This window comes from Dermacentor andersoni, chromosome 11, assembly GCF_023375885.2.
Source record: "Dermacentor andersoni chromosome 11, qqDerAnde1_hic_scaffold, whole genome shotgun sequence".
Lineage (NCBI taxonomy): Eukaryota > Metazoa > Arthropoda > Arachnida > Ixodida > Ixodidae > Dermacentor > Dermacentor andersoni.
This window is the reverse complement of record NC_092824.1, coordinates 25,867,787-25,885,354: the sequence shown is the minus strand read 5'-3', so window position 1 is coordinate 25,885,354 and position 17,568 is coordinate 25,867,787. Positions and strand designations below refer to the sequence as shown.

The 17,568-nt window shown below is 45.6% G+C and overlaps 1 protein-coding gene across 3 annotated transcripts in view; it reads right to left on the bottom strand.

The window, feature by feature from the left end:
* LOC126518329 (ATP-dependent RNA helicase vasa-like) overlaps positions 1-17,568 on the bottom strand; it is a 95,145-nt gene that overhangs the window by 28,825 nt on the left and 48,752 nt on the right. For all 3 annotated transcript variants that reach the window (XM_055064310.2, XM_050168172.3, XM_050168173.3), the window contains 2 exons: positions 4,415-4,678; positions 3,560-3,861 (listed from right to left, as the gene is read on the bottom strand). In XM_055064310.2, coding sequence (XP_054920285.2) covers positions 3,560-3,861; positions 4,415-4,678 — 566 coding nt within the window. The remainder of the gene's footprint in view (positions 1-3,559; positions 3,862-4,414; positions 4,679-17,568) is intronic.

The window sequence follows — 17,568 nt, the reverse complement described above, 5'->3', positions numbered from 1 at the left end:
TGTGTCGTTGCGACGATACATTTTTTTTTCTACAAGTACTGCTCCAGGAGGGCACCGGTGATTATAACGGCGTGTGTAATGGTACGTCGAATGTACCTGCTTTGCTTCCGTTTTGCTAGCTAGTATTGCTAGCTTGCCAGGCTTTTCGTATGCTTTTCATATAGCCGTGGAGCTAGCAAAACGGAAGCAAAGCAGGTACATCCGACGTACCATTACACACGCCGTTATAATCACCGGTGCCCTCCTGGAGCAGTACTTGTAGAAAAAAAAATGTATCGTCGCAACGACACAAGCACCCAGCAACAAAAAAAAGCATACGAAAAGCCTGGCACAAGCAAAGATATTGCTCCAGGAGAGCAGGCCCCAGTCTCTGCTACGGCCCCTACTGCTACCCTAAGAAAATCGGTGAAACTTGTGCTGGAGCGTTCCACCTGTGGCATGCGCGAATGATGCGCCAAAGCCTTGAAAAGGCTCATCGGAGGCTTCACATGTCCAACAAGGATCACACGAAAAGAAATGCTGTGACAAGCAAGCTTGCAAAACGGCACAAGCCAGCAAGGGGGGGGGGCAAGCACAAGAACGCTCGAACAAAAGAACAAAATGGCAGTGCTCTGGGAGCGGTGGAGAACTGGCGTTCGCACCAAGCATTTTGAGTACTCGCTCACCGCTCGAGGGCTGCCACAGCTCGTTATAAACTTTATTTGCAATCGTTTCGTGATGAATTATACGTTATTTCCAGAAATGGTAGATTACAAGACATACTGCCCGAATGTGGTTTTCCAAAAATCAACTTTTTCACAATTTTTTGGTTTTCAAAGGCCATGTCCTAGTTGTTACTGACTTTATAAATTCTTCGACTGACTGGCGTGGAGATCACAGCAAAAGTAGCGGCCAAACAATGACTCTGCCAAGGCTGATCCCCCAAGCACTGATGTTGACCTGCTCTAGACTTTCACTGGGACTGTACCGTAAAAACTCCTGTTTAATACAAATCCGCACATAGTACGAAACGAAATTTTTGCGACACGAAATGGGAAATTTTTATCCGCATATAATGCGAGTTAGGAGAACTCGAAAACGTTTATTTAAATAGCACTGCGCACTTCAATCACTGTCTTCGGATAGATCTTCCCATAGGTACTCATCCTCTGTGTCATCGAGCACATTTGAGATGCCGCACTTGAATGCGCGACACACGAGGTCTTCTGGTATGCAGGCCCATGCATCCACAATCCACTTGCATAGCGTGGCTGGCTAAGCCAGCTTCAGCCGCCCGGTCCGCGTCACTGCAGGCTCACCTGAGCGCATCGAATCTGCATAACCGCGTCTTTGAACGGCTTGTTCACGCAAACATCAAAATGTTGCAGCTGAGAAGTCATTCCACCCGGGATAACAACAAGTTCAGTGCCGGATTCACGCAACAGCCTCTTCACCGAGTCAGCCATTTGTCAACGAAATGTGTCCAGCAGGAGGACGGACGGGAGTGACAACAGTGCGCCAGGCCGCCTACACCAGACGGACTTTATCCAGTCGAGCACAATATTCTCGTTCATCCAGCCTTTCTCATGGCATCTCACGACCACATGTTTTGGCAGCTCCTCACCTTTAGGCACTGCCTTGCGATTGAATACATAGGGCGGGAGCTTGCATCCGTCTGCCGTGCACGACAACATGATGGTAACTCGCGTTTTCTCCTTACCAGTGAACCGGACAAACTTGTTTAGAGCCCTTTGCGTGCACGGTGAGGGGCGACAGCATGTCCAGATAAACCGGCGTTTGGTCAGTATTGCCGATTTGCCCTAGCTGGAAGTTCTTGGACTTGCGCAGCGAAATAACATGTCGCTGGAAAGCCACAAGCAGCTCTTCGAACGATTCGGGCAGCTTTTGCAAAATCGAAGTTAGGCGGCGTAAGGAAAATACAGCAGGGCACATGTAGGAATAAATCCAGTGCTCGCTCGCTTTGAAGGCGGAGTTTGGTAGACCTTTTTCTCTTGCAAGCTCCTTAGCTTTTTCCTGCATAAGCTCCACGCTCACAGCTTCATCTGCGTCTCACTGTTGGCGAGTCAGGGAGAGTTCGATTTCCGGGAATGTCCCAATCCTTGGGCCGCGAAACCTTCGCGTTCCGCAGCATGCGAAAAGGGCTTCCTTCTTTCGACGCCATCCGTGGATGCTTCCCTTGTTGATGTCAAATTGCCTCCCGGCCGCACTGTTGCCGATGTCCTGTGCGGCTAAAATAACCTTTCTCTTGAAAGCAGCCGAGTACTGTTTTCGTGGTCCAGACATCTTGGTCCTTCGATGGGGAATAAAAAAGATGCACTTCGCGAAGTGTAGTTCTCACGTGTGCTGCCAAGGTGCCCACTCAACAATAAAGAAACGATGCTGTAGTCATGCAGCAATAACGAAACCAAGCGGTAGCCACGCAGCAATAAGGAAGCTAAGCCATAGCCACGCAGCAATAACGAAAGGCAAACTTCTAGCCCAGATTTCTTACTGAAATTTTTGTTCGGATCTGCATATAGCATGAAGTGAAAATTTGTGACGCTAATAGGGAAAAAAAACATACGCGAGTTTTTTACGGTAGCTGCATTGGCCCTTCTACGTCGCTACTGTGGCGCAATAGAGGGCACCAGCCTATAGCTTGTGGATCCTTTAGACTATGCTGAAGGCGCCATGGTTAAGCATGTGGCTGCCAACAACAAGCAGGCTACACTGCTGCTGTACTTTCAGTCAAATAGATAAATACTTTGCGTGAAGCTTGAAGGCAGTATTTACTGCGCCACGATCGGTGGCGCCACACGAGATTGGCCTGGGCCACAGACTTCGCGTGGCTGACGAAGTCTGCGCGGCCTTGGCCAATTGCGCGCAGGGCAACCAAACGCGTGCTCCGAACAATGATCCCCAACCATGCCCTTGTATCATTCATTGTTTTGCAGGAGCTTTTGACTCGTTTCTTACGAGATTTTATATATCGAATTCTGACTATATTGAACTATCCTTAGTTTACCATGCTGTTCGATATAGCGAGGTTCGACTCATTTTCAAATTGCAATTCCTTGAATAAAAGTACCATTTCTTTTTCAATTCATCAGCATTACATTGGCTTTTGTTTTTTTTACACGACCGGCAAATCAAACCTTGCGTTATATTGACTAAAATCGGTATCTCCGAAAAGTTGTTGGCTGAACATACCACTCAAGATCGTAGTCAAGCACTAAATGAGCTAACAACAACCTTTACAGAAACATATGGTTGTCACTTTGCAATGGCAATGATGCTCCATCTGACGGCAAGCTGTTGCGAACGTCCCAATACAATTTTGGTTTCACATCAGACTATCGTACCATGCAATTTTCAGAGCCATTTTCCCGGGAAAGAAGTGCGCGTTCGATTCAAGTAAATATAGCATCGAGTATGGTAGAGTATGGCTATATTCTCGAGTTGCAGCTTAGACTAGCAAGTGTGTCTACACTTGAGAATTGTGGCAAACTTGTTCTGCTTAGGATGTGGCAACCCCAGCACAAACCAAGGCACTGAAACCAGAGCAGTGTCACAGGCTCACCGTTTTTCCAGATCCAGTCTGGGCGCAGGCCATCATGTCTCTGCCAGCCAGAGCAATCTTGATTGCATACTTCTGCACAGGCGTGGGCTTGACATACTTGGCCCGCTTCAGGTTCTGCTGCAGCAGATTAGTAAGGCCCATCTCCTCGAAGCTTGTGAAGGGCGTGCGGAACTGAGGGTCGCTCACTTCCACAGGAATGGTGTCGTACTTGTCAAAGTTGATGCCAGTGGAGATGCTCGAGAAGAGGGTGTCCTCGTCAGTTGGAAGTGAAGGCGGAACGTAAGGTGCTTCCATTGGCTTGCCTGCACAACGTTTTGCGAAGCGCTTAGTACGAGGGCAGACGACAAAACAGTGCACAGCAGCAAGTACGCACTGGCAGCATCACGGAACAGAAGGCTTGTTACATTGCACAAGACATGGGCCATTTTAACGAAAGTGAGTTACACGGGGCAATGTGAACCTGCTTTCGCAAAAAGGTCAACCGTTAGTTTCAGTGCATTAAAATGGGGTAACAAATGCATTCACAGTACAACCCACTTGTAGCTCTCAATTTCATTCTACACAGTTGTCGCTGTCAACTGAAGCGGCATTCCTGGTACCTGGAGCAGTATTCTCAGCAAATAACTTTACACCACACACAAAGTGGATGTAACCTGTTGGAAAACTGGTAGAACAGCCTTCATACCATCCTAGTGAATACCACATCATGCAGAAGAAGCAAAGGTAACCCAGAACACGGCCCCGTGTGCTACGCTCTGCACTCTCACAGCGTGCGCTCAAGGTCCACACGTGTGAAGTTGGCATAAAAATCAGTAGCCAAAGCAAGTGCTGTAATCTCAAGCGATGCTCACTCACCGTCTGCTCCCATGCGGGGCACGGGTTCATTCGTGCAGTCTTTTGCCATGTGGCCCTCCTGCTGGCACTTGAAGCACCCCTTTGGCCGATCACCACCATCTCCGGAGGAATCACCCCCTCGGCCTCCCCCAGCGTCGGGGTTGGGACAGTCCCTGCTCATGTGGCCATCTTCGCCACACTTGAAGCAGCCCTTGGGTCGCCGCTCCTGTTGCGGGTTCGGGCACTCCCGACTCATGTGCCCATCCTCTCCACAGTTGAAGCAGCCTGAAAATAAAACACTCGCTTACTACATTATCTCGAAACTTCATTTGGTGGGCTTTTTGTGCCCACTGCTCTAGGACACAAGGTGAAAGCAGGTAACCTTATTAACACCGCCGTTTTTAAAAACCTACAGAGTCGAAAGAATTGTGCAGAACTATCAAAATCTTAGCTTTTGTGTAGCAGACACGAGCACCCTTAACAGTGTCTTTACACCTATGTACCGTGCACGACCTACTGTATAAAGAGCGACCTGCGCCTCCCGTGGTCGCCTACGGCAGCGCGCGGCTGAAGAAATACCAAGTGATCATTGAGTAGGGACCAAGCGTGCCGGTAGAGGCCGCCAGTGCCCACCCTCACAGCAACGCCCGAAACGCTCCGGCCCTGTTTAAGGAGTACTGCGATGATGGTAAAAATTCGCAGAGGAGCTGCAGTAAACTCTGCATTTCACATTATTGACAGGGTGCGGCTAGAAAAATGCGCATCGATACATGCGATACATGTTTGGTATCTTCGCTGTGCAGTGCAATGAAATTTGAAACCACTTTGATGCGCGGCTGCGCAGCTGCTAGGATTGAAATAGTGTAATCCCTCAGAGCTTTTTTTTCCCTCATTGTTTGCTAAAATGTTGGTCAGGGCTGTGGTGCCAATATGGTCTGGTGCGCACTTTCTGCACTAGCCGAGGCCTGAGCTCGCCCCCACTTCGTTCTCCCGTAGGTTTCGATAGTCCTGAGCCGGACGCAATGAACGCACTACGTACCGCTTTGCAGGGCCCACGCTTTCCTTTGCTGCATTCGGCGCATTCACTGAAGTGACGTGCCGTTGAGACCGCAGCAGAACGTGAGTAGTTGTAATTGCAGTGTATGCCACTATCGTAAAATTCTGCTGTTATTGACGTATTTATTTACGCCGCTTTACCAAATGATAACGAAAGTTTAGCTTGAAAAATTCCAAGGGCGCTTTCTTGTGCCATCACACAGATAGTCACTACAATTTAAGCACTTTTCTGGAGTTGGGCTTTTGAAACGAAAAGCTTCACAAACAAAAGCCGGCGTATGTCGGAATTGGCTCCGTAAGCGTGTTCGGAGTTCGTTTGACGTTCGGCGCAAGCGCGTGTTTATCGCGGAGGCCGACTATATAACCGTTTGCCAGAGAACAGGCGTGCGCATTCAACATGGAAGGAGAAGAGAGTGATGCTACCGATACAGAGAGCTGTGTTTATGGCTGTACAGAAATCGCAAGACAATGTGCCCAACAATGATGAATAAAGACGTTGAATAATCATGCATAACTTATGGTATACAGTCGCCGACAGATTTTCCGGACTCCAAAAATTCGGACATGCCCGATTATTCGGTCAGCTTCGCGGCACCGCCATTCTCCCCATAGACCCTAATGTATAACAACTGCCAAAAGTTCGGACACGTTGCAACCTCTCGTCCGATTTTTCGGACACTCCTTGAGCCAACTCGATCGAGAGAATCATGCACCGACTGACCGGCGCATAGTTCGACTTGCTGAATGCCATTTTTGTTTTGAACAGAGCTTCCTTGCTGTCACACGAAGTGGCGCTACTGGAAATCCCCGCTCATCATCGTCGTTTCTGCCTGGTTCGATAAAGTGGCTCTACAGTGGTTCCGGTTTCAGCTTAGTAAGCCATGTCAAGACAATCCGGCAGCTGATTAGTTTCCTTGCGCACGACGCTGCGAGCAGGCCACGTTTTTCGTTTGTGCGACTGGTGTCGGCACGGTGGTGTTTGCTTTGTGTGCTGTGTCGAGGTTTCGGTGATCCAACGCGGCGCACGGAAACATCGCGTCAAGTGTCTAATGGCGCCGACAGTGGCCGAGCAGACTTCGCTGGGGAATGCTGGCAAGCGGGTGCCGGGAGGCCTAAGATTTGTCGCCTTCCGATGTGCTCCCTACTGACGCGGAAAATGTTCTGCCTAGACCTGCGCAGTGGTTGCATTGAGATTCTGGACACCATCTTGTTTGACAGTTTCGCAGGCGCTGACACTGCTGTACTGACATGCGCAGAACTGTTCGCGGCGGCGGTTTGGAAAACTTAAAAAACACAAGCAAAAGCAAATCAGCGGCGCTGGCACAGCCCCGCACGCGCAGGTCGCCCCTTATACAGTAGGTCGTGGTACAATGTGGGGTCTCAAATGTACGCTTGGGACAAAGGAACGACCACCACATTAGTGCAAGCAATGAAAAGGGCATTTATTACACCTTTCAAACACTAATGCCAGTTAGCCAAATTGCAACCCATAGAACATGCTGATGGGTGTATGACAAATCGAGGAAGCCTGACTCACTGCAACAAGATACCAAGCTAATATGTTCACTCCCATGCTGAACACCACCACCTAATCGGTCTCATGTAGTAATGGAACGGTGTCACATTGTGAACTATGGTATTCATTCATTCCGGTGTCCTGCTCCTAAGCCTTTCGCAGGGCAGTCCTGTGAAAGGTGGGCAAGTGCTTGAAACGGCCTCGCCGCTCACCAACCCTAAGCCCAAGAGGAATAGCCTGCCGTATTTACTCTGATCTAATGCACACTTTCTTTTCCAATAAAACGTGTCTAAAAATTGTGTGCTTATGTGTTAGAATCGAGTAAGACCTTAAATCTGCGTTACATCGCCATTGGCATTTCAAAATGGCTGCCTCACACACACTTCGAGCATACAGTTGAGCCCACTTATAATGAACCTGAGCGTTACGCGGCATCTGTTCATTATACCCCGAAGTTGGTAGTAAGTGGACGACAGCTCAGGGGGCACGCATCGCGAAAAATTGCCAAATATTCGATTTTTTGAAGATCACATTTTCGGTTTCTGTAATCCTTTTTCTATCTCATTACCAAATATAGTCACTGTAAACCACTTAGAGGTGCTCTAAAGAATTCGTTTTACCAGCCAAGGTAGCGAAAAATCTCGCTGAAGTGGAGACGCGAGTCGAAAAACGGCGATTTTCATTAAAAAAAGTCAGTTTTATGTTTGACTGTTTCAGCAAGATTGATCCCTCCTCTTTCACATATAAAGAAATCAGAGCCGTAAATGATCGGGAAATTATAAATAAACTCGGTGAAAGCACTCGAGGTGGCAAGAAAAAGTGCAAATCTGGCCCATTTTTCAGCGCTTGATGTGTCAAATCGCGGTGTCGCAAGTCATTGGGCTTGTGCAAGGCAGTAGGCCTACGCTTTTTCTCTCCGAGGTCGGCTTTGCCATGTCACAATCTCCCCGGAAGTAATAATAACATTTCTCCGCCAAAACCAAGTGCTTTCGCTAGATTTTTAAATCACGTGGTGCGATTCCGGCCACGCCATTGGCTGCTAGAGCGCAATGCGGCCACAGCTTGTCTGCTCTTCCTGCGACGCGCGCAGCTCTCTCGACGTGTTCCCAGGCTTTCATGCATTTTTCTGCTCCTTGTTTCGATGGATCCCATGAAGAAACACGATTTTCAATCTCGAAAGTATCGGTCGAAGCACAAGTTCAAGGGAACTCGCCGCAAAGTCAAGCGGTGTGCAACGGAGACGTCCGCGGCAGCTAGGCCTAACCTCGGTGACGGCAACGCTTTCGACGGTTCAGAGCCAGCCGGCCGCTCAAGATTCGTTCACAGCGCTGACGAATTCGTCTGGAAATCGGAGAAAGAGTTGAGAATCTTCGACAATCAAGATAGGAGCGACGAGTAGACGGCAGGTGCCTTTATCTGCGAGATCGGCGCCGCGAACACATTGGTGGGCGCCGCGGCATGTCGGTGTGCGGACTGCGAGATTTTTTTATCCGCGAGTTGGCCAGAAAACGAAAAGGACTCGCGTCGTTTTTGGAGTTGTGTTGCAACAGTGCAGCGTGTACCACGTCCGTTATCTCGTTAACGTATTCGTCGCGACGTGCACCTCCCGCAGGCGACGCTAACGGTGGAGCGCGCCCTTCGGCCACTCCAAGAAAGTTTCGTCGTGGATATCAAGGCAGTGGTTGCGGCGCGCGCAATTGGAGCTGGACACAACTCGTCCGATTTTGTGCAGTTCTTGGTTTGCCAAAACCGATGCACCATAAATCCTTCACCGTCATAACAAAGAAAGTGAACCTCTTTGCTACAAAAGCAGTGGCTGATAACTTGGGGTTGGGTCAGAAAGTAATAGCACAGGAAGTGGGTCAGCATGGTGCTCACAAAGACTGAGCGAGGGAACAACATATGGTGCAGGCTAATTCTAATGTGCACTGGATCTAGATACCCTGGCCTGCATTATGTGTTTTTATATAGATTTCAGTGCTACAACACAAGTAAAGAACTTTTATAACTTTCAAATGTTTTTCTCAGGTTCATATTTTCGGCCAAACATGGCATTTGTGCATGACATTTGATGGGCTTATTCTGGTCCAGTGAAGACCAAATTTGGTGTGCATAATCTGTAAGATGTGTAGAATGCACTTATCTAGGTTTTAATGCAATCAGTTTATTTTTAAGAATGGAAATGTTCAATACATTTGGGTACCAGCCACTGAAAGCGAAGCACCAGATATGAAATTCTCAAAATGTCGCCTGTCAAGGGAATTGCATTATCTTGGTTATTAGCACTCAGTGGGGTGTTAGGGACAAGAAAAGCTATTTTGCACTGCTATATCATGCCAACTGCTAGGTCCAGTAGCTGCACAAACATGCACTGTTTCTCACTTCTGCATGGCACTTAGGACATGAAAGCATCGAGCTATCCTAAAACTAAAAACAGATTTAAAATGAAGATATCAAGCTATATAAGCGGTACAATTTTCGTTTGCCTAGCATTAAAATTTAAAAAAAAAAAGAGAAAGGTTTCTGAGGAGCGTCTCCCCTGAAATCAAGAAAGAACAGAGTTTTTCAAGCCGTGATATGTCCAGAACGGCGCGACCGAACGCCGCCATCTTGGTCTCGTTGGAAAGCGCATTTTTCAGTCTTCAAGTTTGCCGCTTCAGCGATCTCCTCCATACAGAAACAAGCGCGCAAAAAGCAAATGTTTGAAGGTCGTGCCGGAGTTCGCGATTGGCTGCACCTGCCACATGACTTCAGCGCTGTTTGCCATTGGTCCGGCGCTCGCACCGTCTGCTCGGCTCTTTGCACCTCGCGAGTCGGGATGTCTCCACTCGCCGTAATCTCGACGTGTCAAAACAGGCGCTACGGGGTCACCGCAGTAGCGTGGCCGATCCCTATGCCTGTGGACATTTCAGACTCGCGGCTAAGCATTCCGAGCATCAGCGACGCGGACTTCGCGACCAAGATTCATGCGCGGAATCCTCGGACATGCGTCTAAGCCATTTATCACTAAATGTTTCAGAATATGTGCCGAAGCACATCGCCACGCAATCCTCGGACACGCGGCTAAACATCTCGTGCATAGGGAGTCTTCGACTCTGCGATCATGCACATCGCGCACTGACTTCTCGGACCTTCATCAAAGCATTTTGTGCATCGGCACCTCTGACTGCGCGAATAAGCGCAGAGTGTCGACTCCTCGAGCCCGCGACTAGGTATTTCGCGCGTCGGCACCTTGGACTGCGCAGCTAGGTAATTCGCGCGTCGGCTCCTTGTATCTGGAAATTCTGCAAAGCACCTAGCAGCTGCGTATATATCACTGGCTCTCTATCCTAAGTTGTACAGCCATTGTCAAGTAAAGATGACTTCGGAGGCTGCTGACACTCAGAGCCTTTATTCAGTAACATGGTCAATTCTACCAAAAAAAAAGCCTCACAGATTGTACTGGGGATTGCTATGAATCGTGCAGCCTGCAGGTACAGGCTGCCTGAATGTACACTGGAACAATATTCATGCCCACAGATTTCTGCACGTCACTTGGTTTGAAGCCTATTTTTTTTATTTATTTTTTTTAAATTATGGGGTTTTATGTGCCATCACTTAGGCAGCAGTGGTTGCGGCTTGCGAACCGCTTCTAACCATTCTCTGCATATTTGTGCAGATTTCGTGTGCATCTGATTCCTGGCGCCATCTGTGTAACAACGATCCTACCAAGACGCGCACGTGTAAAGCTGCCGACCCCAGCACCGTCATCACTGCATCGCCTCTGCAGCGCCGCCGACAGAGGGATCCTGCCTTATAAGCGACTGCCCCGGAACGGCGATCATCCCTTAGGCAGCAGTGGTTGCGGCTTGCGAACCGCTTCTAACCATTCTCTGCATATTTGTGCAGGTTAGTGCTTCTGAAATTTTCCTCGTAGCTCATAAGTTTCCGCCGCCACCACTGCTGCTGCTCTTTGCTTTTTGTGTTGATCTGCGTAATTCTAAGAGATGCCCACTAATTCCGAGTTAGCGAAAGAACTTGAGATTCTCTGTTCTGAAGTCGCAGACTTGGTGTGTTTAATTAATGAATTGTACGAATCTGTGAAGGCAAGAAATGACAACCTTCTCCAAGAAAACAAATCCTTGAGAGACGATAATAAGTCTTTTATTGATAGTAATAAAAGCCTTTCACAACGAGTAGCTGACCCCGAGCAGTATTCCAGGCAAAATAACGTAGAAATTAAAGGTATTCCAAAGACTGAAGGAGCAAGCTGCCTAACAATTATCCAGGCTTTGGGTGACAAGATTGGGTGCCCTGTCACTGCTGGTGACATTGATATTGTTCACCGCGTGCCTGCCAAACAAGGAACCAACATTATCGCGCGGTTCTGCTCGCGAACAAAGAAGGCTGACTTTGCTTCCAAAGCGCGTAAAGCAAGACTCACAACTGCAGTAGGGCTATCACATAAACCGCCCACTTCTATTTTTGTTAATGATCACCTCACACCTGATAAGCAGCTTTTTGCGCAGGCGCTAGAGTCTAAAGTCTGAAGGATGGAAATTTCTATGGACTGATAACTGTGCCATTAAGGCCAGAAAGTCTGAAAACAGCCGTGTTCAACACATATGTAGTGTAAATCATCTGTCAATCTTCAAATAATTTCTTCCTTGCTTGCATTAACGTCTAATTCATCATGGCTGACTTAGTTTTTACTCTTGACGAAGCAAAAGCTCTAATTGAGGAAAAACAACCCCCTTTATCCTTAATACATAGGAACATCCGCAGTATTCATAGGCATCATGATGATCTCATCGCTCTTCTTTGCAGTCTTGTTCGTGCATTCTCTTTCGTATGCTTATCTGAAACGTGGTTATCTCGTGACGGGAATCTATACGGTCTTTCAGGCTACACTCCTGAATATTGTCATTGTGAAGGTTATCGTAGTGGCGGTTCGGCCATTTTAGTAAAATCTTCAGTGTCATATAAACGTCATTACCTTTTTTTTCGTCATTGCCTGTGAATCAGTATGGCTAGAAGTAGAGAGTAATAACCTGCAGCTGCCTACCAAACGTAACATCACAATTGCATGCATTTATCGTTCACCTTCTTCCTCTTACATCGAATTTTGCAAAGAATTTGAGCAGTTACTAAACACAGTCACTGATGACACTGATGAAAACAAGGATATTGTGATATGTGGTGACATTAACATCAACATTATCAGCTCTGACAGTCAATGTTGCTCTGAGTACTTACGTACTTAGCTGCGGTCTCTCCTCACAAATTACAGCTCCAACGAGGTGTGAAATAGGCGGACCTTATACCTTAATTGACCATGTACTGTCTAGCATACCTACTGATCTTAGCACAGCTGGAATAGTGGAATATGCCGTAACAGACCATTACCCTATATTTTTTTGCATAGGTTCCGTAACGCCTTCTCAAGCAGCAAAATATATCAGGACTTTCTTTGATTCTAATAAATTCACTGGTATGATTCGTGCAATCGACTGGGCCGACGTGCTTGAACAGCAATGTTGCGAAATGGCTTTTGAATCTTTTTGCAAAAATATCCGAATGCTCTAACTTATGTACAAGTAACACTACGGTGACGCGGTGGTTTAGCTCGCCAAGAAAGCCTTGGATTAGTGATTCTTTATTGCGGCCCATTAAAAAAAGATAATCTTCGTAAGAAACAAAGTCCAGCCATTCAATAATGCGTTGCGATTGCGCTTCCACACATATTCTAATGTTCTAACAGCCACTTTAAGAAATGCCAAGCGTAATTACTACGAAAATAAAATTAGAAAAAATGGAGGTGATACCAGACGAAACTGGCAAGTTATTAAAAAATTCTTAAGGGGGGACACAAGTCTTGAGGCGAAAAAATCTCGAAAAAAATCGATTTTTTGAAAATAACATTTTCAGTACCTACAACTACTGTTCCTTTATTTCACCAAGTTTCATATCTCGCGGAAGAGTATTTTGCCCGCAATATAAATTTAAAACATCCCTGTGAACTGAATTCCGCGCAAAAACGACCCTTTTTGTCGCGGCGCGTAGCCCTTTTCCTACGCGCGCGATCGCAGCCATCTTGGTCTCGTTGGAAAGAGGAGCCTTTCTTCTTCAATTTCCCGTCAAAAGTGACTCCGTCGGCTCGCCGGTGACGTTAAAATCCGCGAAGAAAAAAAGTCCGAACGTGCGATCCCATTCGTCCACTAGCGCGCGTGATCAGAAACACGTGCTGTGGTTGGCTGCGCGAGGTTCCTGTCGTCTGCTCCATTCCACAGGCGACGCGACGGCGCGTCTCTTAGGTTTGTGACGAATGCGGAACGATGACCGATCCACCGAAAAAGTTCGCCAGGAGGCACAACTACGGCAAAAAAGAAGAAGCGATCAGCTTATAACTTTCAAATGCGTTCCATTTCTTCAGAGAACCATCGATAATCGTCCGCCGCTATCCGCAAGTGATGTCGTAGCCGCGAACGATGCAGAAGTAGGCCTAGCTAGCTCGCCTATGAGTGACCGGACAGCGGCCGCGTTCGGCGTGACACTGCAATGTTGCAGCGTGCGGATTTGCGGAAGTTGGATTTGCTCACTCGCGCCGACGGCACTGCAGCCCCACCAGTCGACGCTATCATCAGTAGGACCCCGTGAACGCACTAATCGTTTCTCAAGCACAAGGTGTGCGGCGGTAACGTCGCAGTAGGCAAAAGCGAACGGGAATATGGCCTCGCCATAAAGATCGTTATCACGTGCGTGTGCTGCGGCGATATCGCGTCGGCGTGGAGCTCGACCCGCGTGAACGGCAACCGTGCCGCGCGCGCGATGCAAGCCACCGGCAATCGGCGAACGGCGCTAAACGATGTTTTTGGCACATTTGGGTGGCAGCGGTCAGAGAGACTACATTCCTGGTGGCTTTTAGCCACTTTCACTGCAAAATAGTGCAAAATTATTTCTGCACTTTTGGTTAAAAGTGCATGTATTTCTTTTTTTCTCGTTTTCCCAAAACACCGATTTTTTACTTGCTGATTTGTACTGATTTGCAGCAGCGATATCTGTGCCTTCAAGGCAGATAGAGCCATAGTTTTTGTTGTGGCTTATTTGTAGCCGAGAGTGCAAAGTACACAATGGTAGGAACAGATATTGGAATTTATGCTTTAAACTTTTTTAGTTCTGCTTTAGATCAGACAGTGGGGAACTCACATTTGGAACAGTGGATATTGAATTGCTATAGAGTTACTAATATTAGTTATATAAAAAAGGTACTCCTACCATTGTGTTTCCTATGTTTTCTAGTACTAGGCATGTGGCAATATGAATTTTTGTAGTGTGGGTAGTATTCTTGTTTCTGCAAATGATGAACAATGAATCTCATTTATCTTTAGAAGTAATTGGCCTATGGTAAAAATAATTACACATTTGAGATCATCACAAGAATCTTAATAAGGTTCCAAAGTTTCATTAATATTGATGAAAAAATGAATATCATATCAATAGCAGTGTTCCCCCTGAAAAGGACTGTTGTCGCATTGTTAGTGTGGAGAGAAAGCGAATGTCCTTGGCAGCTTTTCAAGCAGCTGCAAAGCGGAGGCAGCGAGGAAATCCCCATCCAGATTATTTCCCTAGAGCCTTCTGAGCCATTGGCTATGACAATTTCATGCATCCAGGGTAATGAAATGCTTTTTTCACATGGTGGCTAGTTTCTTCCACTTTTCTCAATACGCTTTTTTTGGTAATTAGCAATTTTGCGGGAGGCATAGTTACTTGCCCAATCATCCAATTTTAATAATTTTTGCTTTATCTGATAGCTAGGCTCCCAGGGAGTGCAGTAAGTCTATAATACCACATTTCTGCACCTTGAAACATATTGAAATTTTGAGGAAAGTAAAAAAATATATATATCGCATGTAAAGTTACAACTTCTAACTTTTGTAACTTTGGATAGAACAGAGGTAGAAACATGAGACAATGCTTACTGCACTCCTTGAACATTCAGGAATACTTTCACATAACTTTTACATTTCTTACTGGAAAAAAATTTCTGCCAGTCATCCCGAAACATTGGAACAGGAAAAATTGTGTAAAATATTTGTCTCGTTATAGAGAAAAACTAATTACATATTTGCATCAAGCACATTAAATTACATATTACCTACAAATTTCATTCCTATAGCAGCAATATCAATAATGATATTGCTCAAAGCCCAGGTCCCCCCTTAAACAGCAGTACAACTAAATATCACACATCGTGTGTGAACCACGACTCTGCTAATATTACTGACCCTCAAGACATAGCTAATGTTTTCAGTGACCATTTTAGTATTGCAGACGGTAGTCAGCCTGATTCAACGTTGCTTAGTTTTCCGCGCTGTTCTCATTCATTTTACCTGTTCCCCACAACATTGCTAGAAGTATGTAACATTATCAATTCTCTTAAAACAACCGGTCCGGGCCTAGACTTGATACGCCCCTCTAGCATTAAGCTTGTGTCTAACGAAATCTCACCTGCTTTAGCACATATAGCAAATAGACTATTTATAGATGGCATCTTTCCTAATCACCTCAAGACTGGTAAAGTAATACCAGTATTTAAAGAAGGTGACCATAAGTGCACGAGTAATTATCGTCCTATCTGCATTTTGTCTTTCTTTAGTAAGGTCATCGAAAAACTTATACATAATCGTTTAACTAAATACTTATCCAAATTTAATCTTTTAACTCCTGATCAATTTGGTTTTCATGACAATTTTTCAACTGAATTAGCGCTTATTACTTTTACTGAGAGGGTTAAATTAGCCATCGATCAAGGCCTCTTAGTTGGTGCTCTCTTTATTGATTTCACCAAGGCGTTTGATACAATTAACCATCGTATTCTTTTAAGTACACCTGAATCATATGGCATTTCTGGGCCGCCTTTACAAATACTTCGCAACTACCTAATTGACCGACAATATATAGTCGAAGTTAATGGTGTCTTCTCATCGAAAACTGTAAATAGAGGTGTCCCTCAGGGATCAATACTTGGGCCACTTTTATTTCTCATATTCATTAATGACTTGCCAGAAATATTAACACATGCGCACTGCCTTCTTTACGCTGATGACACCACTATTTTCGCATCTGATAAAAATTTATTTGCATTGCAGGATAAACTTAACGCTGACCTAACGAATGTTCATTCATGGTGTGTAAAAAACAAGCTAACCATTAACCCATTTAAGACATTTATGGTATTCCATTCTTCAAAAACTTTGCACATTGACTCTATTGTAGTGTCTAAATATTAATGTATTTGCGGGATCCACTACTAAATTTCTTGGTGGAGTACTAGATGAGAACCTAAAATTCCAGTACCATATTCAATCACTTATTCAAAAAATCTCATTTGGTATTCACACCATAATAAAAACTCGCTCTTTTTTTCAGCAAACCCTTCTCATGTCTTTATATTACGCGTATATACACAGTCATCTCTCATACTGCCTGTCATCTTGAGGTAATACATATACCACACATCATCAGCATAATTTAACGAACCTAGAATTAAATTTTGTTCACTTTACCATTACGCAATGTACTTTTGAATTACCGAGTTACTAAATTTTGCCTTAATTGATGCTTCTCGTTAGCTTTACGTGCCATTTATCCTCGTTTGAACTGTTGCATGTTATTTTTAAGATTTCTTCAATTATTTTTCTTCTTTAACTTTGTGAACATACTTGTGATATTTTTAACAGATTTCTTTTCTCTCTTGTCATTTATTTACAATGTGGAAATTGTATATGACATGACTCACTGTTTGCCACGATCCTACTATCCCCTTTTCATGTTTTGTTAGGAGGTCCCCCCGACAGTTGTTACTTCGGGACCTCCGAATGTGTACTTATACCCATCTTTTATTTGATTTTGTCAAAAATAAATATTGATTGATTGATTAAAAACCACTTTCTGCTTATGAGGCACGCCGCAGTGGAGGACTCCAGAAATTTAGACCACCTGGGGATCTTTAATGTGCACCTAAATCTAAGTACATGGGTGTTTTAGCATTTTGCCCCCATCGAAATGCGGCTGCCATGGCCGGGATTCGATCCCGCGACCTTGTGCTCAGCAGCCCAACACCATAGCCACTGAGTAACCACGGCGGGTCTGGTTTGAAACCTAGGCACCGTGCTCTTTGTAGAGCAGCAGCAAATAATGCCCTATAAAAAGAAAAAGGGGAGGGGGAGAGCACACCAGACCAGAGGCCATATGTACAAGAAGCCCCACATCACAAAACACCCCAAAGACTACAAATTTGGTGCCTTTTAGAGAACTGAAGAGAAGGTAAAACTTTGAGAGCCGTTTTCTCATAACTGTGTTTCTGCCTTTCTGCTCAGTTTCTGGAGCAGATTTCTTTGTTACTGTTTAACATATTGATTTGTGATATTTGAAGCTCATTGAAAATTTATTCGACATGCAATGCTAGCAGCTACAAATGGTCTCACATTTTTTACATTCCGCAGAGTTACGTGCGAAGTGCTTGGTATAGATGTGGGTCACTTGTCCCGTATGCGACTGTTGCAGAGTTGTTTTGGCCAAGTTTATCAGTGTCATGCACGCTCACATAAACGTTAACAGGTCT